Source organism: Lampetra planeri, chromosome 50 (assembly GCF_965212315.1).
Source record: "Lampetra planeri chromosome 50, kcLamPlan1.2.h2, whole genome shotgun sequence".
Lineage (NCBI taxonomy): Eukaryota > Metazoa > Chordata > Hyperoartia > Petromyzontiformes > Petromyzontidae > Lampetra > Lampetra planeri.
Genome location: NC_136156.1, coordinates 1,063,272 through 1,088,943, shown reverse-complemented (window position 1 = coordinate 1,088,943; position 25,672 = coordinate 1,063,272). Strand labels below are relative to the sequence as shown.

General features: G+C 51.2%; 1 protein-coding gene across 5 annotated transcripts in view; it reads right to left on the bottom strand.

Annotated features, from left to right (window-relative positions):
• Positions 1–4,172: 4,172 nt before the first annotated feature.
• Positions 4,173–25,672, bottom strand: part of LOC144734218 (runt-related transcription factor 1-like) — a 138,025-nt gene continuing 116,525 nt past the window's right edge. The window contains exons 6-8 of one of the 5 annotated variants that reach the window (XM_078616334.1): positions 23,221–23,394; positions 13,129–13,251; positions 4,173–12,392 (exon numbers count right to left, since the gene is read on the bottom strand). In XM_078616334.1, the coding sequence (XP_078472460.1) occupies positions 11,671–12,392; positions 13,129–13,251; positions 23,221–23,394 (1,019 nt within the window). In that variant the 3' untranslated portion in view covers positions 4,173–11,670. The remainder of the gene's footprint in view (positions 12,393–13,128; positions 13,252–23,220; positions 23,395–25,672) is intronic. The other 4 variants (XM_078616335.1, XM_078616336.1, XM_078616337.1 and 1 more) reach the window with 4 other exon arrangements.

Genomic DNA, 25,672 nt, shown 5'->3' with positions numbered 1-25,672 from the left:
CACCACCGTCTCGTCTTCACCACAGTGCCACAGTGCATGGCGGCTCTTGACATATTGAGGGGGGGGGGGGTTGAACCGAATTTGGTAGAAGATGAAGAAGAAATGGCTCCTCCTGTTGTTTTGCTTTCCGAGCCCGCGGGGCTGGGACGTGAACTGTTCCGTCGTAGCGACAGTAAAAGTGGGGTCAGGTTGACATCTGGCGAAGAGCACAGCTTGCACGACCCGATGGGCATGGTCATCGTGTTCGTGACACCAGTTAGAGGAGGGGTGGGGTGAGGGGGGGAGTTCCTCCGACTAAAGTCACTTTTCCGCCACTCAACACGTGGTGATTTATTTGCGTTTAAACAATTCGAGAGGATTCATGCGGTGCCTCTAAAATGCCAACTTTGGGTTGCATAAGCGAGGCACGCCCCCTGTTGCAACACGGCACCAAACGGTTACAGTTTGTGTCAAAACATTGTGGAACTGAGGGCTCGATGTGGATATTTGCTAACGCTATCAATACCTTGATTGGAATATACAGCACTGTACACAAATGTGCCTCTGTATTTTGCCTCTGGGCGCCACGGTGGCGAGATGTTAACTACCTCGCCCGGTATACAGGTGGTCGGGGGTTCGATCCCGACCACTGACGCCTGCTGCTGTGTATCTGGAGTCTGCGTCTATTTCTCTCTTTCCCCGTGGTCGCGTGGATTTTTCTCCGGGTCCCTCCGGGTTCCCCCCCCCCCCCCACATTTACAAACACGCGTTTCGAGAACTCTGGCTGCTGTGCCTGTCCACACGATGATAAGCCACTTTGTTGAGCTATAATTTGTGGCCAGGTCGCTTCTGAAAAGGAGCTATACAGCTCAGTGGGCCTTACCTGGTAAATAAAACACATTCCTGCGGAGGGAGCTGGTAGGAACGTTGGGTTGCTCGGTCAATGGCCAGGGTCAACGGCGGCGTGGTGTATTCCGCAAATATGCCCGACTGTGAGGGCGGGCACAAGCCGGCGTGAGTAGGTTAAACGTTGAGTTTTATAAGGGCACCACGGAGTGACCAGCCCCTCCCCACCCAGCCCCACCCCTCCCACCCCCACCCCACCCAGCCCCTCCCTCCCCACCCAGCCCCTCCCTGCACGACGGACACAATAATCCCCGTGGGCTGGTGTAACCAGGAGGTTTCTACCAGTAAAATACAGTTGTTTTTATAGTTTAATCCCAAACATTTACAATGACAGCGTTTGACTGAGATGTGGTGATTGTATTAACGTGCAGTTCACCTACTCGGCCACCAATAGCAAGGCCTGTCTGCACGAGAAAGTATCGGCAGGTCAATTGGAGTGCTACCCCCATAAACGCCCTCATGCGTAGTGGTTTCCTGTTGCCGAAGGGCAAATCGACAGGTAATGAAAGGGCACATGTGTACCCGGGCCGTGTCGCTGGGGGGAAAATGTGGTTTTCCTCTTAATTTACCGCTCTTCAGAAATACACTGCAACAGCTGCATTCTGTCGCTTGTACGAAAGGCAATGAGTTTACAAGGGCTACGCGGGTAAATGCTGGCTTCCACTTGTTCGTTTATCAGAAATGATCATCGGTTGAGGATCAAATGTGTTTTTCTAAATTTGAAGCTTTCGTGACTGCAAGGATTCATACTCTTAGGTTTTTTCGGTAAAGTCACGTAGGTAAAAAAAAAATATATATATAAAATAATAATAATAACTGTATAATAAGTAAAATAACTGTATAATAATGTCCCATCACAAATAACTCCCACTACAGTTATTTTGTTGTGCCTTTTTACACCTGATGAAGGAAGCTTGTGTTGCCTCCGAAACGTCGTGATTTAATTGATTTATTTTCATCTATTATTATTATTTTAGATATATATTTTTACCTACGTGACTTTACCGAAAAAAACCTATGCGTATGATCAAATGTGTTGCTTTGCAGTGGCCTTTCGAGGTTGTTCCCGAGACATATGTTGTATCGGACACCTCCACCGAGTTTTAAATTGTATACGAGACCCATTACCAGCATCTGTGGATGAGAGCCATCACGACGCAGCCCAAAATCCAACACGGACAGACGTGTGAACCGCGGTCGAGTTTTTGCGCACGTCTGATGGATCAGCTGTTTGTATTCGCCACATCCTTCGGCTTCAAATGCATGCTCATAAAATGTGGTTGATAAAAAACAAATCGGCGAATGTTGGGGTTGCCCCTTCAAACACTGTGGGTGAATTAGAATCTCGTGGTCAACACCTGCTCTGCCAGCCGCTCGTGCAGTCCGCCGGGTGGCAAGTGCAGACGCGAGCAGCAGCAGCAGCAGCAGTCGGAGAATTTCTATTTTAACGAAATCATATGGCCCACACATATGTGCGTCGGTGCCCAGTTTTGTAATTCGAATTTTTTGTTCATTATATTCGTAAATTTGGCATCTTGTTCCAGGTGTTAGAATCATTTACTTTGTCGCATATTAACGAGTCGCCGTCATAGGGAAAGGGTCGTCACTTGATACCACGTGGCACCCATTTTGGTGGGAAAACACAGAAATGATGTTACCGATACAACATCCCCTGCGGTCTGTGGATACATCTGCAACAAAATGTTTTTGTTGTGATCATCCGAAATGTCTTTTCTAGACCTGATGTTCACATTTTTCAGATAAATTTGAAAATTGGGAGCGCACTCCTCGTGTGTAAAACGCATATTGATTAACCAAACTAAATATCGTATATCATATAGGTCATTGCATACTACTAATGTGCTATAAATATGCCTGATCTCATCGGAATTCGGACACTAAGCAGGATCGATACTAGTTAGTACTTGGATAGTTTAACCACCACCAGGGCTTGCCAGGTCTTGTAGGCGTGACAGTGCCACGTGTCACTCCCTTGAATGCGTGTTCGCTCTCTCCGGGAGCTCCCATTTCCTCCCGAATTCCAAACACTCACAAATGGCATTAGCGTAATATCCAAATGCAGCTAGGACCCTCTTGAGACGCAGTTTGAGCCTCCCTGGAGCAACAAATGATTGTTTTTGTCTTGTCAGTGCGTAATTTCAGCTGGATCTGTCTGGGTCAGTGACCCAGGACGAGTTCTGCACCCCGGCACACTACATCCAGGATGCATACTTTTAGTTTTTTTCAGTAAAGTCACGTGGGTAAAAAATAAAATAAATTAAATTGAAAACAACTAAATTAAATCACGACGTTTCAGAAGCAACACAAGCCTCCGTCTTCAGGTGGAACCGCCACTGCAAAATTACTGTAGTGAATAAAGAGAGCTGTTTAGAGAACCGTGATTATATAGGGTAAGAGGGGGGGGGAGGAGCCAAGGAGTTGGGGAGGGGGAATTAGCTGATTAATAGTTAAGATAAGGGTAAGAGAAGTGAGGTAGCCTGGGCAGACACAACATTGGGGTACAGATCGTAGGGAGGGTGAGTGTGGGGGCGGGGTGTGGGCTGGGAGGTACGCATGGAGTTGAAACTAAAGCTTTATGATGCAGGGGGCGGAAGTTGAGCTGGTTGATGACAAAGCTAAGTTAACATCCAGGATGCCTTCCAATACGGTTGGAGCTTCAAGTCACGTGCCACGTCCCAGTCTACCAGCGATCTGGGTAAATAATTGAACTCGTTGTTTGGTGGCACTGCGTTGGCAGTGGTGCACAAGCACAAACAACAACAATCTCAACATGTTCCATCAAGAACGTTGTGGCCTTGGAAGGAACTACCTATAATAGGTGACGTTTCGGGCAACGGCCCTTCTACTGAGCACAATATATGAAGAAAGGCCCTTTCCCTGTCGCCTATTATATATTTTATTTCAGGGTAGTGTTATCTATTTTCTTTTAGGATGTAGGGCAATCAGTTTCAAAGACAATGCTTACATTATCAGAGCATGATTGTTTGCATTTTTTGGCACAAATATGTGTGGTTAATGCAGACTTGATCCCTTGCAATAGGCATCTATTTTGTGTTTTAACATTTAACACCTGTTTTATTCCCAGAAAGAGCAAAGCCTATTCTCACATATTTTCTCTCTCACAATTTTGATACTGACAAAAAAATGTCCCATAAGATAGGGCAGTATTGTAGACGAACGTGCGGAGGATTTCTTTTTAAGCAAATAATTTTCAGTGTCGGAGGAAGTGCAATACCTTCTACTGACATCAGTGTCATGCGACCATCCAGCTTTAATGCAGTGAGCTTTATTAGCATGGAGAGTACAGAAGTCATCAATCTTAGCCATTCTTGTTATGTACGCACGTAAGAACACACCACCGAGTTCTATTATACACATATACTGAGCTAACAAAACATTATATGTACACAAAAGCTTACCTTTGTACATCAATCACTGGTAAACAAAAAAAAGTTCCCATTTATACTAGACTGTATATATATATTTGTACGTTAGCATTAAATACAATGTCATTCGTAGATGGGTAATAACAAAAACACATTTCATGAAACTGGCTTTGGGAGTCATGCTCGAGATCCGTGTCTCATGGTCTTCTGTGAGTTAATGAGCCTGCAAATGCAAACTGTTGAATGACAAAAATTTTCACTGCTCATCAAGATATTCCCGAAGTATGGCCAAACAACACTCCCATGATGAACACGGCATGATGAGGGCCTTAATCCTGCAGTGGTTTTATACAAAGTTGAAACTTATGAGTAGTATCAATGCGATGTTGTTTTATGCTGGGCGCGAAGCCATCAGTGTACCGCATATCTTTAGGATAAACTCTTTGCCAAGCGCCTTTGCGACTGTATATGCTCACACAACAGGTATCACGGATGGGGCATATGCTTTGGATGGTGGAAGAACAGCTGCCGTTCACATTTCCAGGTGGATATGAACTCGTTCAACTACTTTACGTATTTATAACGTTACATTTATTGACAGCTCGTTTGATACATGTTAAGGCCGCTGTTTTTGAGTCACGCTTGGGGGAAAGCTGTATTATTTTATTTCAAGTACGTTTTGCAGCGGAGGGCTTTGTGAGACTTTGTCAAACAATTTGCCTACCAAATGTCTCCAGAATTTGTCAGACAAAGACACAAAGGGGATGTCTCGGCCCACTCTAGTCCACAACAGAATACTTCTATTCCCCACGTGGCCAAGGCAGCTCTGCACCAATGTCTCATCTCAAGTCCTCAAGTCATATAACTTTAACTAAGTTGATAGGGGGCGGGGGTGTTGGGAAAATCGATTCGCAAACCAATGATAGATTCAGGTGCAAACCGATATTTTGCACTTGCATTGTTCTAAGTTTGTTTGCTGCTCGTATTTATCCTGAGCCCAACTTGTGAGCCTCCATTAACTTGTCCGAACATTTCCTACCAGTTTGTTTTTCGATCGGACGTCAAGCACATTGTTGTTGTCGCCAAATCTGTGGCCACCAACTCGAGAACGGATCGCGAGAGACGGGTTAGGAAGGCCTTCGATCCGCCATTGGATTTGCCGTGGCTGCTGGCGGTGATGATGATGATGATGCGATGATGACGACGATGACCAGAGCCGCCCCGAGGGTACGGCAAATTGAGGCGACTGCCCCGGGCCCCGCACTTTGGGGGGTGAGGGGGGGAACGCGCTTCGACGTCACGGTGTCAGATGTCATTCTTTCGGTTTATTTTTAAGGGGGCCCACCCCCCACCCCCACCCCCCACTCCCCACGGACGGCCCTGACGATGTACGACTGCGATTTGATCACATTGATGGCGCGTTGTTAGAACGGTTCGTAAATAGTTTTGTCGAAGACATTGCGAGTAAAATGTTGGGTACAAATATACACAGAGCACATGGGATGAACAAGTTAGTGCCAACGTTTAAAATATTTATATAAAAACAGATACAATGCCAGTTGAAAGAAGAAGAAAAAACTAACTTTTACTATGACCAACATAAGGTAACCACCAACAGACGTGATTTTTATATATATAAAAAAATATACATATCGAAGGCATATTAAAAGAAAATTCTGTAAACTTTAAAACATCAATTTCCACAGTAGCTTGTTAAAATTTGTATAATCCTGTGGTATAATGCATCTTAGTAATGAAATAAAAATAAAAATGACTGACCAATGCATCTCAATAATAGCAGTGTTTACTCTCATTCTTAAATCATTTATTTCCTCACTTCTGCTTCATAGATGCAAGTAGGGTTGCCACCTCTGAGGTATAAAGAATCCTTGGGGCTTATCATGGAAAGAATACGTACTCACAATGCCAGCAGAGGGGAGAACTACATGAAAATATACGCTGCCTTGAGCCGTGTATCTTAACACAATTGACAAAACACCAGAAGTTTGATTTTCCTTGCAAGACTTAAGATATTTTCCCAGGAGATGTCCCTCAAAGAGATCAGGATATCGGGGGAACCAGGATAGGTGGCAACCGTAGTCGCAAAGCAAAATTATACATCTGCAAAGTAATGTTGTCTTTAAAAAAAATCTTTCATACTGGCTTCATGGTGTGGCAGTGTCATTCAAAACATATTTCTACTTAATGCAAAAAAAAACGTGAAATGAAATCAAACATTATTTGACTAAATAAAAATAAACATTTCAATGACACATGCAGGCCTGCTTAAGAAAATAAACTCTGCAATATAAACAGGTGCAAGCACAATAATAATTCCCTCCTTTATACGTCGAAGGGTTTATCGTAAAAATGTCTTCCCTTTGTGGGTTATCCTCAGGGCGTTGTTTACCCGTCAGAAGCTGTTTGAAGTTCTGCCGTTGAAATGTTCCCGCACAAACATGTCGTGAATCCAAAGCATCGCTGTCACATAAACTGTTGCCAAATTTGCACGTCCCGTGTATTAAATATAGTTTTGTTTTTTGATGGGTGCCCCTTTTTTTTGTTTAATCATGGGAGACTCAATAGAGCATGATGTGCTCTGACCGGTTTGGCGAGAGCTCTGTATGTATGCATGTGGAACTTCTTTCGCACCGTACGTAGCCAGCCGTGCTCATCGGAGGTGCGGGAGAAGGACAACAACCGTAACACTAAAGGAATGAGTTTTCAATCTAGATGATTTATACGTGCATAACTCCAGTCACAACCTAATATCGAAAGGAAGAGCGTTCCAGACGGCCGCAGAAGCACATCTGAAAGCGCGCGATGCAGTGACCGTCTTTGTTCGGTGGCGAGCCAAAAGCCGCTGCCGCGAGGATGAGCGGAGTTCGCAAGATAGTTTATGCTCCTTGATGAGACTAGCAAGGTATTGTGGGTCATTTGTGACAAGCACTTATACAATGCAGCACCATTTTAAAAAGCTTCTACCGGACACGGTCAGAATCATCAACCACATTTCGACTGGAAGAATCCGATGAGCTATGAAGCTCTTTTTCACAGACGTACAGTAGGGGCGGGTCAACAAGAAACACGTCTCGATGTGCCACACGAATCGACCGACTCCAAATGCAGTTGATGTACAAACTGGAAATTGCATGCCCTGCTGTTGATGGAATATATATTCAGTATATAGTTTTAATTAACTTTGCTGCACTAGTGCTCAGGGCTGTGGATATTGAGAGGCCAACTAAATACATCTGTATGTATATTTAGCTTTGAAACAGTAGAATACCAATACTGTAGCACTAACCCCTGCAGGTAATTTGGTAATTAAAGCCAAATAATAAGGATGTGTATCACTATCAGTCACGTGCCACATTTTTTTAGTTTTGTTCATTTTAACTTTGATTCAGCTTTACAACTCACATATCATATTTGTGGAACTAGAACTGCAATAACCAAAGTGATGGTGCATTTGACATTGGACATGGATGGTGGTAAAAGAGTGAAGGGATGGAACCGACCAAACAATGCAGAGCTCCCCCCAAAAATGTAAAGAACTCGAGCCCCCCACCAAACGTAATCAAGGCCTGCTTTATAACAAGTCGGTTCTCATGAAGTTGATCGTTCATTACCAAGGCACCCTCTATACTTCGTCACGTCAAAGGATTGCGAGATACGGCGATGATTCAGGGAGGCCTTCATCCAGCAGTAGATTGGCAAAGGGCTGCACACTCTTAATCGTTATTAGTATTAATTCAAGGAGTAAACCCTTAGGTGAGTGCCACAGCCTAAATTTCAAAATTGGAAACCACCCTCAGCTAAATTACATATATAATAATTATTATAAAGCGCACCTGTGTGTCTCAATTTCCAGGGTGCTGTTACAAAAGGCAGCACATCGAATCGCCCACTTATTTTGTGAAACATAGGAAGAACATGTCCTGGCTGATTTTCATTAAAAAAAAAAGTGGCTTGCACCCTCGGATTAACGTGACCCAAATGATTTTTTTTACTCATATCTGACTTTTTAAGCAAATTTTTACACACTCAAGTTTGTGAATAGTAACATCAAAGGTTAAAGCTGCAGCCCCTGCATTTGCTTTGCTCACGCCAATTCTAGTCACAGGACCTCCACGAAAGGGAGCTCTATGCTCCGTGCAGCCCGTCTCGAGAGCTCTTGGCCTTTCTGCTCCACGCTGGCCAGACGTTTTATAATTATACGAGATGGTTACTTCGCTGAAAGAAAGCACTCGGTCATTGACAAAATGGTGGTGGTTGGCTTAAGACGCCGCAGGTGCTGGACTTCTCGCTAATAGGGCTCAACGCCTGACTCATAGCGGGCGTTGAGTAGAACTCGCATGGGTCTACATGAGACGAAAATAAGCGCCATTATTCACGACAAATGAGCGGCTATCCGAGCCAATGCTGTGACTTGTTATGCACCATAATCACTTGCGAATTATCTGGCAGAATGAGTAGTGCGAGGTGATTCCACACGGGGGTAATTGCGGGTGAGTTCATCAATTAAATGACTGTGCCAGCGGAATTAAAACTCGGGCACAGCCCCACTCAGTGAACTGTAATTACTTTAAATGAAATAAGAGAGGAAGCAGTCTTAACTAGTTTTTTTTTTACAACGCAGGGTATTATTTTATAAGTCGAAGGTTTACTGTAATGGTGACAAATGCCACTCTAAAATAATATTTAACCATGGAAATTTAATTTTAAAAAAATACCAAGTGTACGAAAAGAGAATTGTGAATATGGTGACAACAAAAACTTAAAATAAACGTGATATAACAACCGGGAAAGCCACGCCGCAAACGTAACAACGGTTAACCCAATTAAATGCCGTGGAAATTGCAGGAAATATGGATGACCCCGATTTGTAATCCGCTGAGTTCATGGCCAACGCAAGAGGGAGGCGGGCAGGGAGGTTACCGCCGTGAAATGGCCGCCCACTGGATCGGAGCCACGGAGACATCGTGAACACGGCCCCTTAAAAAGATATGGCTTTTTGCAAACAAAAGGCACTATTATTTTTTACTTGAACTCATCGTTTTCGGTCGTTGAAACGGGGCCATACGCCACGTAATAATATTAATGACATTAATGATAAAGTATTTTTTTGACCATTCTAATATTGTTTACATAAATATGGCTTAGTGCAAAAGCAAGAATGCGTTTTTCTTTATTTTGCTTCGAAATTAACCTTTTCATTATTAATCATCGGTTAATACATGTAAAAGCACGTACAGTTAATATTACAGGAAGTGATAATTGTATGCTAAAATTTCAACTGTACAATGTTTTAACTTTTTTCATTCATTTTCTGTAATCCTATTAGGTGACCACACAACAGACTAATAATTTCAAAAGAATAGCAATGTATATACCTCGAAAGTGGAAGCTAGAAAATGTACAACACTCACGGAAGACTGGAGGAAACAAATTATATTAACTGGCATTGAAAACACGTTTACACAAGAATGTTAAATGAGATGGCCGCAAAGAAAATAGGTCCATCATTTCACTCATTCTATTTAAATTGTGAGAAAATTAATTTAAAATGTAAAAAAAGTTAAAATCTACAAACAATCTAGGTTATGTTGTCTAAACTCGTTTTAAAACATGCGGTTGCATTTCGATATAAGCATGGATTAAAGACAAGGCTATGAATTGGGTGGTATTTTATCAAGATGTATTATAAGATTGATGTATTTTTGCCAATAAATCTAATTTCATTATTTGGTCAGCCAGACTGCACTCCCATGGGTAATACAATCAGTTACAGAGACCAGTCAAAACTGTGGTGTTTTTTTTAACGATGCATTTTTCAGGAGCTATCTAATTTCCACGAGAGGGCTAAACATAAATTACGCTCAAAACAATCTTTGGATGATCATAATTTTCTGATTTGTGTTTTTTTTCTACCAATTATGCACTTTTGGTATTACGTTTTGCCTCCGATTTGCTTCATTTGACACGTTTTAGTTTTCCCGAACAAGTGCGCTATCATATGGAAGTGTGGCTTGGGTGAGAAGCTGATGAGGTGAAAATACTTGCGTGACGATGCCAAAGTAAAACTGATTACAATAGAGATCAATAATTGCATTGCCCCGTCATTGAAACTCACAATTGAATGCATTCCGTTTGACTTGTGCCCTCTAGCAATGGATATTAATGGTTCTGCATTCAATGTGCTATTAAGAGCATCTATCTACTCAAAGTAACAATTAAGCTTTTAACTATATCAATTGCAAGTGGGAGGTATTTAATAATATATTTTGCTTTCTAATGGATCCATTTACAATTGCTGCAACGTCTTAACCATTTACATCCACTAACAGTAACAATGTAACACTAATGTATGCATGTACACAAAGATTATTACTGTGTTAAAAAAAAAGACGTTAACAAGATGCCCGGCAGGTATTCACTTTGTATTTACATCACGTGACTGAAAAGCAACTTTCTAAACTCAATTAATAAAAACACACACATTAAAGCACCTCACGATGACGACGATAGTACTAATGGCTCAGCGTCAATGCATGCCATCAGCTGCAAGTCAGATGAACCACGGGGCAACTGAACATTTAAAATAGGGGGCCACGCTGTCACGAGTGAGGAGGTCACGGATCTCAACGCTTTGACCGTCCCTGTTAGGCGTTTCTGCATTCGCCAAAATTAATGCGTGGGGAAGCCCTCATCCACCAGTGGACTGCCCGTACACCTGCAAAGCTTCCGCAAGAAGAAGCAGCAGAAGATGAAAGCTGTGTCGGCAACTGGTGTGCCCTGTGAAGCATCTCAGTCAGATTCTTGAAAAACAAATCTTCAGAATTGTAGCAACAGAAAATGAAAGCAACTTGTCCAGAAAATATTTGTTTTCTTATCCCTGCAGCTGTCATTTCAGATCTGCCATATTTTCGCCACGATGTTCACCGTACAATTTGCACTCACCCATCCAGAGAAGCTGCATCGGCATTGCAGCGAGACCGGGAAACGCGTTCGTAGCGCAAACACGGTAACTGCGTTGGAAGCTCCGAGGCCTGCTCATTTCCTCGTGGAATTCCGTCCACCTTTTTAAGCCAAGCAATCCGAGTAATAATGCTTCGTGGCATCATCGTTAAATCTGTAATTGGTAGCATGGTGTAGTAAAAATAAAAACGTCGGGAAAAATTAATTGTTCTGTGTGTGTTTTCTCGCAACGGAATTTGCCCGGCAGATTTGCCACGTTGACAAAGCAGCCAGCCCTTGGCAAACGTGGATTTCTCCCTCAGCTGGTGGAGAGTGCCGGCTGCCCTCTGTCGGGGGCCTCCGCTCCAGCAAACCCGAGTCTCTCGCATCTCTGCCCCGCGGGGGCCCGTGCCGCCACTCAATAGGGCCTCCACACGGACTCGGGCTCGAGCCGCGAGGGCACCGCGTCTGCCAGGCTGTTGGCGTTGCTGGGCGAGCTGCTGGAGCTGCCGTCGCCTCCGTCGGCCGTGTCCCCGTCGGGACTCGACAGTCCCGGCGTGAGCAGCACCGAGTCCCCGGCGCCCACGCACACGCCCACGCCTGTCGCGACCATCCGCCCGCCGGCGGCGGAATGACGCTCGTCGCCGGCCATGACGGACAGCGAGTACGCGGGGCCGCCCGAGTGGCCGTAGTACAGCTGGTTGAAGCCCGACTGGAAGGAGGCGGAGCTCGACTGGAACGGTGCGGTGCTAGCCTGGAAGTGGGCGGGGCCCGGCTGGAAGGAGGCGGAGCTCGTTTGAAAGGGGGCGGGGCCGGCGGAGAAATGCGAGGAGCCCGACGTGAACGGAGCGGAGGCGGCGTTGAAGGGGGAAGAGCCGGCGGTGGTGAAGGGAGAGGAGCCGGTGAAGGGGGAGCTTTGGTGGCTGTGCGGAGGGGTGTGCGCCGGGTAGGGCGGTGGCAGGTAGGCGTAGCGCGCTGGAACGGGCAGCCCCAGGGAGCCCGCCCCCACCTGCTGGGTCGGGTAGACGGACAGCGGGCCCGAGTAGTGCATGCGCGGGTCCGTGTTGCGGCTCGGGTCCGGCAGGTAGGAGAGGCTGGGGAACTGGCGCGGGTCGCCAAAGGGACCCAGCTCGGAGCCACCTGTGCCACGACAGAGAACGGCGAATACGTGTCGTCAAATATACACATATATATACTTTCAATAACAGGTAAGGCCCGCTGAGCCGTTTAGCTCTTTTTCAGAAGTGACCTGCCCATCGCAAATTGACAGCTCAACGAAGTGGCGCATCGCGTGGATATTTATAGCAGTTGCCAAATACTCTCAACGTAAGTCCATTTATTTAGTTCGTTGTCGTCGTCGTCGTCAGCCATTGCGCATCTACTGTCGCAAGAGAGACTCATGGGATCTGACTCAACGGACGTGCTGCTGCCCATCGGGGTCAATGCCATTCGTGGGCTGCGGCACACAGTTCGAGCTTACGATGGACTCTGGTAGGACGTGTGAGGAGCAGTCACACAGGTACAGGTGCAGCCCCTGCAATTGCTTGCTCACGCCACCGCTGGTGGAAGCTCCTTGGCGAGAGGAAGCTCTAGAGAGCCCTTCGAGAGGGTATGTTTTGGTCTACTCTTCTACGCTGACCAGACGGCTTCGAAGAGGTAGAGGTACCCAAACTTTATCCCACCGCACGCGACCTTCCGATCGACACAAATCAAGCGAAAGCGACGGTGGTGGTGGCGGCGGCAATGGGATTTCGCCTGGCGGCGAGTGAATGAACCAACGATTGAGCCGGTGACGATGAACGAACGGACGGACGGGTCAATCTCATGGCTGGGCCGTGCGCGTTTTGTTGTTGTTGTGGCCGGCGGCGTCGCCTACCTGCGATGCCCACGGCGCGGCTCGGCGAGAGCCCCGCGTTTGTGTGAAGCGCCGGTGCCGCGATCTGGCTCAGGTAGGGCCCGTAGGGCTGGTCAAACGACCACGGAGGGGACGGCTGGCCATCTGCGACGCGCGCGTGAGTGCGCGGCGATGGCGTGGCGGCGAAAGGGGCACGCGGAGAGAGATGAAGAGGAGGAGGAGGGGGGGGAGGAGGTAGTGGTGGTGGTGTAAGGGACGGACGGAGTCATGCGGGGGCGTAGAGCCACGCGCGCGTGCGTGGAGCCAGGGGTGACGTGCACAAGTATTGGATGGAGATGGAAGAAGTTAGATGCATCCGTATGTGTGTATACACATGTATGTGTGTACATATATATACGTAAATAGATGGGGATGAGAAATACCGGCATGCGTAAATGGGGCAATCGGAAAAGTGTTTTTAAGTTCCGCGCAAATATTCCAAGGAGCATCCCAGGTCAAAGAAGTATTAAAATACATAGGTGTTGATTTTTTTTACGGAAATGTTTCGAGAATAATTTTAATTGACAAGCAGAGAGGGTGCACAATGAATGGCACGGACGATAATGCGGGTGGAGGGGGTTGGAATAGAGATACATTAATCGTGGTTTATAAATAAATATATAGAGGAAGGGGGGTAAAACAGACAGATGGACAGAGAGAGACACACACACAAACAGGGGTGGGGTAGACACAGAAGCAACACAGATTAGCATTTAGGCCACATTGCACACAAGCAAAGCGAACGCAAACGTTAGTCAGACGACCGCCACACATCAACTGCGCAACAAACGCTCATCTCTTTACAAAAACCAAGGACAAAGATCCCCCATGTGGCTTTAACAGCATGTAGGGGCAAGTGCTGCTTGCGGGCACCTATGAAGGCCGGTAACGGCACACGAGGGGGTGGGTGGCCAGCACCACGCCCGACCGCCTTTGTCTCCCCAGTGGCGATGTTTACATACCGCACCAGGTACTCATCTTGAGGCCCAGGACCGATTCGGATAATCGTCACTGGTGTTGGCCGTGAGAGCGGGAATTGAACCCGGGTCGCCGGGTTTATAGCGCAGCGCGCTAACAGCTACACTACTGCTCCCCACTTACCAACCACACACACAGAGACTAACACACAGACATAGCAATAACGATAATCCACTCCACCTGCAGAATCAAGATATTATTGTTGTCCAGCAGGATCCTACGCAAGGATTTGTTTGGCTAATCCACTTCCCGGGAGTAAACTAAAGGACCCTGGAGAAAACCCACACGCGCAGTACGAAGTCGAACAACAACAACATCAACAACAACAATAATAACGACGACGATGCCAATTCATTGTGCACGGGGTGGCGGGGTGGGAAACAACGAAAGAAACCCGCTTCTGTGAACCCAGCCCCTGACGCGACGCCGTGCTACTGCTGTGGCCACGCGGACGGGGCCGCGGGCCACAGAGGGGCATTGTTGCGTGTGACAGCCCTCGGGAGGCAGCCGCGTCGCCGGGGCAAACAAAAAAACCCACAACCCCGCCGCAGTTGAAAGCGCCGCTCGCAAATTACGCCGGTGCCCCTGGCTGGCCGCCCCGGGCCCGGAGAGACAATGCTGGACACAGCCCCGTAGCCTCGCCTTGTCCTCCTGTCCCTCGCTGTTAATCAGGCCCCATGAAATAGCGATTGTTCCAAGATGAGGTCCACGTGACGACATTCTCCCGCGTTGTGCCTCTGCGCTAGTTCCTACGGCGCAGGTCAAAGGATGCTCGCCCCCCCCCCTCTTCCCCCCCCCCCCCCACCCTCTTTTTAATGACTACAAAACACAAAGTCAGCAGAATCACGCCGGGGATGCCTCCACTGCTACATCGACGCTGATGGCTACGTACGGCGCGGAAGAAGTTCACCAAACATACATGCGGAGCCCCCCTTTTGTTAACTCGCTGCAGGATTAGGGCCCCCCCCCCCGTCCACCGCCATGCGGGCCTCTAGAGCCACGTGGCCAAACTTCACGACGCGAGTCGACAGGCGTCGGTGAAGGGAGCGAGCGAGCGTGGATGTGGATGCACAGCAACGGGGGTTCTTTCCTGCGCCGTCCTCTGCTGCCCACGACCACGCAAGCAGCGCCCGCAGCGCCCGCAGCGCCCGCAGCGCCCGCAGCGCCCGCAGCGCCCGCAGCGCCCGCAGGGCCCGCAGCGCCCGCAGCGCCCGCAGCGCCCGCAGGGCCCGCAGCGCCCGCAGGGCCCGCAGCGCCCGCAGGGCCCGCAGCGCCCGCAGGGCCCGCAGCGCCCGCAGCGCCCGCAGGGCCCGCAGCGCCCGCAGGGCCCGCAGCGCCCGCAGGGCCCGCAGCGCCCGCAGCGCCCGCAGCGCCCGCAGCGCCCGCAGGGCCCGCAGCGCCCGCAGCGCCCGCAGCGCCCGCAGCGCCCGCAGGGCCCGCAGGGCCCGCAGCGCCCGCAGCGCCCGCAGCGCCCGCAGGGCCCGCAGGGCCCGCAGCGCCCGCAGCGCCCGCAGCGCCCGCAGCGCCCGCAGCGCCCGCAGCGCCCGCAGGGCCCGCAGCGCCCGCAGCGCCCGCAGCGCCCGCAGCGCCCGCAGCGCCCGCAGCGCCCGCAGCGCCCGCAGCGCCCGCAGGGCCCGCAGGGCCCGCAGCGCCCGCAGCGCCCGCAGGGCCCGCAGGGCCCGCAGCGCCCGCAGCGCCCGCAGCGCCCGCAGCGCCCGCAGCGCCCGCAGGGCCCGCAGGGCCCGCAGCGCCCGCAGGGCCCGCAGGGCCCGCAGCGCCCGCAGCGCCCGCAGGGCCCGCAGGGCCCGCAGCGCCCGCAGCGCCCGCAGCGCCCGCAGCGCCCGCAGGGCTCGGTGGTCGCCCCGTGCGACCGCCGTGCCCTGCTCCAGCATCCTTGGAAAGGCATTTCAGGTGGTTTGATTTATGACCACTGCCAAGCTCCACTTCTCGCAGTGAGAATGTGTTTGTCCTTTAGTCTTTTATCGAGTAAAGACTCTCCGAGTCTCAAGATTATTTTTTTAGGAGGGTCCTGCATTGGCTATTGTCTGACCAATTACTCGAGCGGCGGTTTGTGTTCGAGTAATCGTAGGCGCTAATGACTAAAGCACCCGGAGCGCGACCCATCTCATCAGAAATCGCAAGCCAAGCAGGCTTGAGCCTGGGCAGTGCTCGGATGTGCGACCGCCACCACCGGGCATAAACCAGGTGCTTCAGGCTGTGGTGCGGCAGCTACTGTTATGGGCAGGAGATGGCAGGGCAACAATCTCCGTCGCTGTACCGTACTATGCGTATGCGTCTATGCTCCCCCCTGCCTTCAGCTACCTGCACCGAGCAACGTCGTCTGAACTGTGGTCAAACGACCCCCTGCAACCCGCACGGAGTGGGGAGGCACTCATCCAGCAGCGGAGTGACAATCACGGCTGAGTGCACGGTGCACGCGTGTACAGCGCATGCAGACGTACGGTAGGCTACGGAGGATGTGGAGAGCGCGGCTCTCTGAGTAAATAGGCTAAGGTGACTCGGCTCTCTGAACAGACAGGTTAACCCTTTGGATTGTAATAAAAACTAAAATAAAATAGCTTTATCGGCCATGCGGGAGGGCGTGTGGCACAGTTTGGGGCCAACTATCGAAGAGTGCGGTCGTGTCGCTACGGTTCTCCGCGGTGAGTAACAACGTCTTTAAAAACAACGGCGCTACGCCTCTCTAAGAAACATGAACCCTGAACCGCTGGCGCGTTCCGAGATTCAGCGGCGAACGGGACACCACCCACCGCGCAACTCACAGTACATCTCGGAACGGGAAAGGGTTAAGGTGACTTGGCTCCCTGAGCAGACGGTTAAGGTGACTCGAAATCTCATAACCCGCCCCTGGCTCCACGCCCCGGCTACCCGGAGGGTTGATCGGCAACCGCCGATGCGCTTGGCGTTCGCGCGCGCGGACGAGGCCATTCCTCGCGGTGGATCTTTATTGCTTAAATAACCGACGCGCGTTAAATGTTTCATGCCGGTTTTGATGGCTCCGCCGTAAACTTTATGGGGAAGTTCCATAAAAGCTTTGCTTAACATTTCACATTAATGAAGTTGTGCGGGTTATTTGGAAAGCTTTTAATACGGGGTCCAAACTGTTCTGCTGGCACGTGGACGCAGACGGGACGACGTGTCTGGCCGGTGGCGGTCTGCGCTGGATTTACTGCCTCGGCTTTAATATTTAATGTGGCCTAAAAGCCAAAACATGGGCCCTTGCAGTCAGCCTAACCGGGCAGCCACTGCCCCCAACACGAATGAAACAGCTATTGATTACGAATTAAAGAGCGTACACTTAGTAAATATCAGACAGCGCCCAACCTCCTGCCCCTTCCTTTATCTGCCCCTCCCCTAAAAAAGAAACTCCACCACGTTCGCGAACGTTGCCCCGACGTGAGGGTCAGGGCAGGGAGCTCGACCACCTGGCCTCGGGCTTGTCGTCCGCGGAACATCTGTAACGCCCCCTCCTCTCTCCCCGTCTCTCGTGCTCTGTACCCGGCTCGTGTTTAGAAATACAAATATAAGTAATATTTATTAAAAGTATCAAGACAGCGCCGGATTGAGGGCGTCAACGGGGCACGGCGCTGTCGATTTGATTTTCGCACCGCTGCTCAAGTCCGTGATGCACGATCGGGGCCCAGTTTCTTGGTTGTGGATTATCGGCGTGGGGCCCTTTTATAATCCCACATCATTGTATGACCTTAATTCCCATAATCCTCTGCACAGGTTTAGGACAATCTAAGATGGCGAGATGGATGCGGCGGTGGATGCCAAAATGATTTCCGGGACGGCGTTTCCGGAGCGTTCCGGCAGAAACGAAGCGCTGTGCGTAATGTACGAGTTTGTTCTTCGGGGAAATGTTGTGGCACGTGGCCGATTTGTGATGAGAAGTGTTCACGCGAGACGCCTACGCGCTGCTGATGTTACCGGTGAGCCTCGTTCATGAAACACAAGCCAAAGCAGTGTGATTGTGGCCGTGAAATCCAAACTATGCACCTCGTAGTAAACCCATAGATATTCATAGAGGTACACAGAGACCCACGGAGACAAAGAGTGACCCATGGAGACACAGGGCGTCACAGAGATCCATAGAGATAGTGACCCATAGAGACACAGAGATACATAGAGGCTCGTATAGATATATAGTGACCAACAGAGACACATAGAGATACATGCAACCCAAACTATCAACCGTATAGCAAAGCCACTGCAGGAATATCCCTGTTTTCAGGTGGGTCATGCTTGGGACATGACCCTCCTGTTGTGCGTGGGAAGATGTCGATGGAAATTTCGCGTGTAGCTGTACCTCTTTTTCTGTGTATCTCAAGATCGGCTGCCCGTGACCCACTCGGCATTTGGAAGGTCACCCTCGCACAGTAACCCAGACCTGCAGTGTCGCGGGGGTTGCAGGGGGCTGAGCCCCCCCCATCCCCCGCTGAAGGCGAACTAAAACTATGAAACAAACTATTTTTATTTTACCAGGTAAGGGCCACTGAGCTATGTAGCTATTTTTTAAGAGCGACCTGGCCACAAATCATAGCTCAACCCAAGTGGCTTTTCGTGTGGAAATCTATCGCAGCCAAATACTCTAAACGCGTGATTCTGATTCTAAATGTGGAGACAAAAACCGCAGGACCCTGAGAAAAAATCCGAACGATCACGGGGAGAGAGACACGCAAACTCCAAATATACAGCAGGTGTCAGAGTAGGGCTCGAACCCACGACCTCCGGCATACCAGGCGATGTAGTTAACATCTCCCAGCCATCGTGGCGCCGTCCTTTCTAAATGATTACAATTGACTAAAACATTTGGTACAACATTTAACAATTAAGCAGCGGGCATCACAACCGTTCCTCGCATACTTAGGGGCGGCGAGAGCTGCAGCGGAATGCACGATGGACAAAAGCAGATTGTATCATTACTCGTCCTGCTCAGCGATCAACGTTGCCTGTGTCACGCCCCCCCCGCCTCCTCACCGCCCCCCCCCCCCCAACGTTTTTGTCTGGCCCCCCACCCATTTTTTAAACAAGGTCACGCTACAGCGCTGCTGCATTCCTCCTCGAGCAGTTCCTCTGCACTTGTAGGAGGGTTCAGGCGAACTTCGCTCTCCAACAAGTGCAGCTCCTCTGCACTCCAACGGCGGATGCAGCGTGCGGAACACTTGACGCGCAGAGAGGCGCGTGAGTTAATGTCGATGAAAACTAAATGCGCCAAACGGATTTCGAGCGACTGGTGTGGGGAGATGATATGAAGGAAAACAACGAGCGGTTGTTACCCCCACTTTACGCAGCTCGTAAAGAAATAACCGGCTCGGCTGTACACTTTATCGCGGGCGAGCTGGAGATGTTTGTTTGAGCGCCGGCTGCAGTTACGCTCCGTGCATCGCCGGTACGGCACACAAGAGACGGAGCCGGGGGTGCATTAGTCAAACAGCTGTCGGACCGCACACTAAAGCCTAAAAGGGCGAGTCTGATGCTCGGCTGTCACAAAACAAAGAAAAAGTCTGGCCGGCCTCCAACACTTGTTAGATAAAGCTGTGAGAAACTCGGCGGACGGACCAAGATTCGGGCAATTTCCGTCGCCGTAGCTCGCGGATCGTCGGCGCGAAGTCCAAGAGCGGCGTGGGCGGCGCTCGACCCCACGGGGAGCGCCGTCGACCGTAGCGCGGTGCACCAGTCGGTTGGCGCAGAGGGACGTCGTGTCGGGGTGCCGGCAACGGCCGTCGTGGCTACAGCGACCCCTCTCCCGATGCGTTCTCGGGTTGCGCCCCCTCGCCACGGTCCGGCAACGCGCAACCGGCGCAACTGGCGTGACCGCGATTGCCGCGACAACTCGCGCGGCAGTGGCAGCGGCTCCCCGCTCTTAAACGTGACCGGGAATTGTAGGGTCACGAAGGTCAAATCCCGGCCAGGAATCGAATCATCATTCCATTACCGCGTTATTCATCCCGGCGGGCGGGGGGGGGGGGATAAAGCTAAATCCTGTTTGTGGCAAGCGAACAGTGGTTATCCGATGGATGACACTCCCCTCTGACATAGTAATGTGGAATTTCCATCGCTGGTATGGTGCCACAAAAGAAGGGAGATGAGCGCTGCTTGTCGGATACTTTTTTTGTCCGCACGCCCTTCTTACACATTTCATTTCGAGACCGCATATTTGTCCTGCGAAGAAATGAGTTTCTTTACACAAAAAAAGGCCATTTGAAATACGAGCGCGGACCGTGCTCGTTGTTTCCTGCGAGGGGTCTGGCTGGCACGCCGAGGCCCCGGGTTCCCAGAGATTGTGTTCGGTGATGGCGCAGACGTTTTTTTGGCAGGCGCTGCGGCGAGGCCGATACCGACGACGGGCGTGAAGTCTGGTGCTGTCTGAGTTGTCCCGACAACAACCGCATATTATGGGATTTAAGTCATTCTCGATTATGGTACCGCGACAGGGCTGTCTGCATTTCTCCAAAGAAAAAGGAAAAAAATGTGACTGACGATACGACCTACCCCGAACTCCATAAAGAATTTTTTTTTTATAATAAAACCCACCCAGGTTGTTATTTTGTTAAATAATGAAAGCTCAAAACTTACACGCGAGCGGCGATCTCAACACGCGTCCCCCGCCACAGTTGAATGCTGTAGATTGTGTGGGACTTTTTGAACCAGTACTTCGACTCGAGAACGGAGGGCGTCGTGTGCGTGGTTTGTTAACCGCTGGGAAAAGTTCAAGCAATAGACAAAGATGGCGTCGTGAAGTGGCTGTCATCCAGCAGTGGATTGACATGCATTCTCATATTAATAGCAACAATTATAATTTTTAGCCCTTTGTGAAGCCCTTGCTGGATGAAGGGCCTATCCATGCCATGTCGATTATGGAGATTATTTGAGCAGTCAGTAGCGCGGCTTGCAGAAGGTCGCCCAGGATCGGTTCAGATGTCACTCGCCACCGATGTTATCCGTGGCTGGATAATCGAAGCGCAGGTCTGTCCGTCCGTCCATGCTCACTTAAAAGTGCCCGTTCCTTCAGCCGTGTAAATCGTCAGCTGATTGCCCTTTTGGTTGAGCTCCCATTGAAAGTGAACGTTTCAAAGCTTCCAGCGGTTTCTCTTTTTTGTTTTAAGTCAGCGGCAGAAACACAAAGGGGAGCAGAGCGAAATGTCTTACGGAGGGCGACACCTTGATGAACGCCTTCGGCGTTAAGGGTCGGTCAGGCTGCGCGGAGAGCTTCGGGGACGGCGATTCAAACGTGAGGAGGCGATTGGGCGCGTGGCGCACCGCGCGTACGCAAGCGGCAGGGGTTGTGCGGTTATGACATTAAAGGGTTATGCGGCTCACCACATCCCGGGCGTGTGTGTGCCTCTGCATGCAGGGAACACGGGGCACAGCGTGTGTGTGCGAGCGTGCTCGTGCGTGTGTGCATGCGCGCACGTGTAAGCGCGAGTGTGTACGTGATATCGCAGCTTGGAGCAAAAAAAGGTGGTTGGGCGTGGTGCTGGCCACCCACCCCTGGCCTTCATAGGTGCTCGCTAACAGCACTTTCCCCAACAGTCTGTTATGGCTATAAGGGGAATCTTTGTCTTTGTGTGTAGCGATGAGCGTTCTCTGACGCACCAAATCAAACTTGATTTGGCGCTTTCGTGACTGCAGGAATTGCTCAAATCATTTGGGATGACCCAGGTCCATTTGGGATGACCCGGGTCCAATTCCCACTCCCGGCATATATCTGCACCGGTTGTGAGCCTCCCCTCGGTTGGATTCAGCCAAAGTGGGCCGGGTGCGTCGTGACGGCCACACGACCCCAGGTGCGTCGTGACGGCCTTCATAGCTGCTCGCCCACGACACTTGCACACGCGGCCTGCGCTGGCCGCGTGAACGTGCACCAATGGCACTCCGCACTGGGCGGACCGCCAGACGTGGCCTCGTCCGCTCGCCGCCGCTTGGTTCCAGTGTGTGTCGGTGCTCAACTTGACCCATCATCCTTACAGGGTCTATAAAATCCGTACTCGTGTGGAAAGTCCGCCGCAGTGCTGCTAACTGGGACTGGGGTCCCGGCGATGCCAGGCGGCGACTGCCAAGAGGCAACGTCCCTCGGGAGGGCTCGTCCCGGAACTCACCGCTTTTAGTTTAGGAGCCTATTTAACTATATATCTATATATATAACGATATATATTCTCTTTATTTTCTCCGGTGATGTTCAGGTTCTCATGTGGGGGGTGGATCATCTTCATCCACCGCCCCCCACCTGTGAATTGTCCAGGTGGCAGTACAGCAAGTGGGTTCACGACCTGTTCGTCGGGGAGTGTTGGATGTTCACATTCCCTCGCACGTGAAATCGGTTCTATCTTGGAGCAGTGACGTCCACCCTCACTAACATAATAAACAATCATAATGTACAGCCGCTTGTCAAGCTCTCGTAATCCTGCGTCGTAATAATCCACCTGGCACCTGCACGTGGACCGATGTCATCACTCCATCTCCCCGGTAAGACGCCCCCCCCCCCCCCCCATCTCCGAGGGATTTCGTTCATCAGCTGCCCCCCCGCTACTCTTCTTGACTACCGGCCACGATCCCTTCCAGCGGCGGGTCCTGCCCAACCCCGGCAGGACGAGCGTCGCCATCGACCCGCACGCTCTCCGGGCCGCGTCACCGCCCGTCTCTCGACGTCACCGCAAGCGAGCGCGCGTCTCTCCGCTCTCTCCACGCGCGACCTCTCAGTCGCTTTCCCGAAATCAAACCCCGAGCCCCCCACCCCGTTCGTGACCTTGCCGAGCCGTGTGCCCACCCCGGGGTCTGTGTTGCGGCATCGCTGAGCGAGGGAGGAGCGTGCAAGAGGGAGGCCGGGTGCGAGGGAGGTCGTGTGGGTGTGCAGCAATAGGTCGGTGGGGCTCTGCCTGGTAGGGTGGGGACGGCCGAGTTGAATTTGTCTGCGTTTGGGCCATTTGTTTGCCCCGTGCCCCTACGGGACATCCATGAGAAAGAGCTTTACAGCTCATCGGATTCCTCCAGTATGAATAAATATTCTGATTTTGATAAGTAGGTAAAGAGGGAGGGGGGGGGAGGGGGTGGGGTTGTGGGCCCGTCGTGTACCTGTCTGTGCATTGTAGTGGGGGGGAGGGTTAAGAGGCGGGCGGAGGGCCGGCGTTGGGGGCGGCACGTGGTGCGCCCCCACGCGCAGCGCCGTGCGCCGCAGGTGCTCCAACTCACTCAGCCGCTCGGAGAAGGAGAGCGCCTTGCCAGCGTCCTCCAGCCGCTGCCTGTGCCCTGCGTGGGGAAGGGGGGGGGGCGGCAGAGAGAGAGAGATGGGGGGGGGGGGGGTGGCGGAGCGGTTCTTTAGCGGCGAGCCACAATTTGGATGAGAGCGCACGGGGGGGGTGAGCGCGGTGGAACCGGTGGCAGGGCGAGGGTGGGGCGGGTGCCCCCGGGCGCCCCTCCCGTGGGGGGCTCTGGCCGGGTTCTTGGAAGCGAGCGGTGGCGGTTGGTGGTGGCTCTGAACTTTGGTGGTGCGGTTGTGTTGTTTTGGCGACGCAACAGCATTTTGCTTGCACATGAAAGTAGATTTGAAAACGCACGGGAAAAATACCAGAAGCGCTGTGGCCTTTCAGTCCAGAGCCAATAACGGTGTAATTTCGATATACGTGTGTGTGTGTACGTGTGTACGTGTGTGCGGGTGCCATTGTGTGCGTTTTGGAAAGACGCTACTGGGCAGTTGGAGACCGTCGACCACCAGCAACAACGGAGGGCAGGGGAGCGACGCTCACAACAACGAGCGGTGCGACGGGCGGATAAAACACAGCAAGTTGGCAGAGTAGGGGGCACAAGCGGTGCAACTGCCGGTCATCTCAGTCAGTCAACCCATGGCACCTGGGTCTATCCCGTGACCCCTGCCAGTGGGTGTACAACACTTCACGTGGACTTAAAGTGCACATAGCCTGGCACAAGCTATGTGGTGACAACACCACCACTTAGTGGCAAACGGCGATTGTTGTTGTTGTATTGGAATCACTTGTCCTTGAATAAATTCTTGTATTCACGGAGGCGCATGACATGAAGTGGGAGGGGGGAGAGGGTCGGGGGCAGGCGAGTGAGGACGCCACCTCGTGAGTGATGCCTCTCCAGGCCGGACTCCACAATTAGCCAGAATTCGATGGTAAACTGGACGGCAATGCGAACTTTAACAAACAAAAAAACCGCCAAGACACCAACCAGGAAAGTGTCCACGTGCTCACGAAGCTGCCGGCACGGTGCGAGGCCACGGCGTGCTCACTGCCACGACCGCATCCATTATGTAAATTTATCGTCAGTGTTCAGGACGCCGCTCAGAGCCGGTGAGGGCCTCTCCCAACAGTTGGGTCCCAGCTGGGAGAGGTTTTCACGGAACTCTGCCGCGGTACCGGTGAGCTCCTGAGTTCACACCTGGGTATCCGAGTGCCCGTGATTAACCCGTGTGTTGACGAGCAGAGCGGGGTAGGTGGCCGGGTAGCTACAACGTGGCCCGTGTGGGAGGCCTGAGAGCGGCGTTCTTCACTGCAAGGCCCGAGGGGCCACTGGCAGGCCCTGGTGGCTCTTAGTGCGGCCCGCGACAAGACGCAACACGTGACAACACCCCATCGTGCTGTAAAAACCCCCACGGTTTCAAGTCGTGCACGTCACACACACACTTAGACAACACGCGCGAGTCGCGTTGCGCCACAGTCTGCGCGATCAACGCTGTTGTGCGCGTGCACGCGGCACGGAGTGTGCGCTGCTGTGCGCGCTGTGCACGTGGCACCGAGTTGTTTGCGAGGGCAATCGAGACGAACGCGGTCACCTAGGGGGTGGCCGGGCAGCTCAGAGGTCAGAGCGCCGAGTTGGCACCGCTGAGCTCCTGGTCTCAACCCGGGCAGCTTCCCGCGATTAAACCGCGTTGTCACATGCAGCGAGTGGATGGTCTCAGCCCAGTCACCGATGACTGCACACACAAAAATAACATTAAATTTGGATTTTGCAATCGATGTTTTTTTGTTCCCGGCTAAATTTCAGTCCTCTGAGAGTTACGAATATTTAATGAAGTTTTACCGCCGTCGTGTGCGACAAAGCACACATCCTGCTTTGTTAAATGAGAAAACTTAAATTGGCCACTTGAGGAACCCGTTCAGAAGTTCTGTAACAAACAAAACACAAATCTCGAGCCACCGGTGAATCTCTGACACACTCGGTGCCACTGCTCAGGGAAACTTTGGGTAAATGCATCCTTAGCAGTGATTTCAGACAAATACTTTCATTAAAATAAATCACGAAGATGTTTCGGGCGCAACACAAGCATCCATCATCAGGTGGGAAAGCGTGGTCTGCTGCTGAGGCAGACTGTTAAACAAAAAAGTATGGATTCCTGCAGTCGCGAAAGCTTCAAATCAAGATTTGTTTGTATTTCGTTTGTTCCCCCCCCCCCGCACCTTTGATTAGCGTGGTTGGCTACGTACGGTGCGAAAGAAGTTCAGTATAGGTACGTACTGAAGCCCTCTTGTCGTGGCCACCAGACCTGGATGCTGAGTATTTAGCT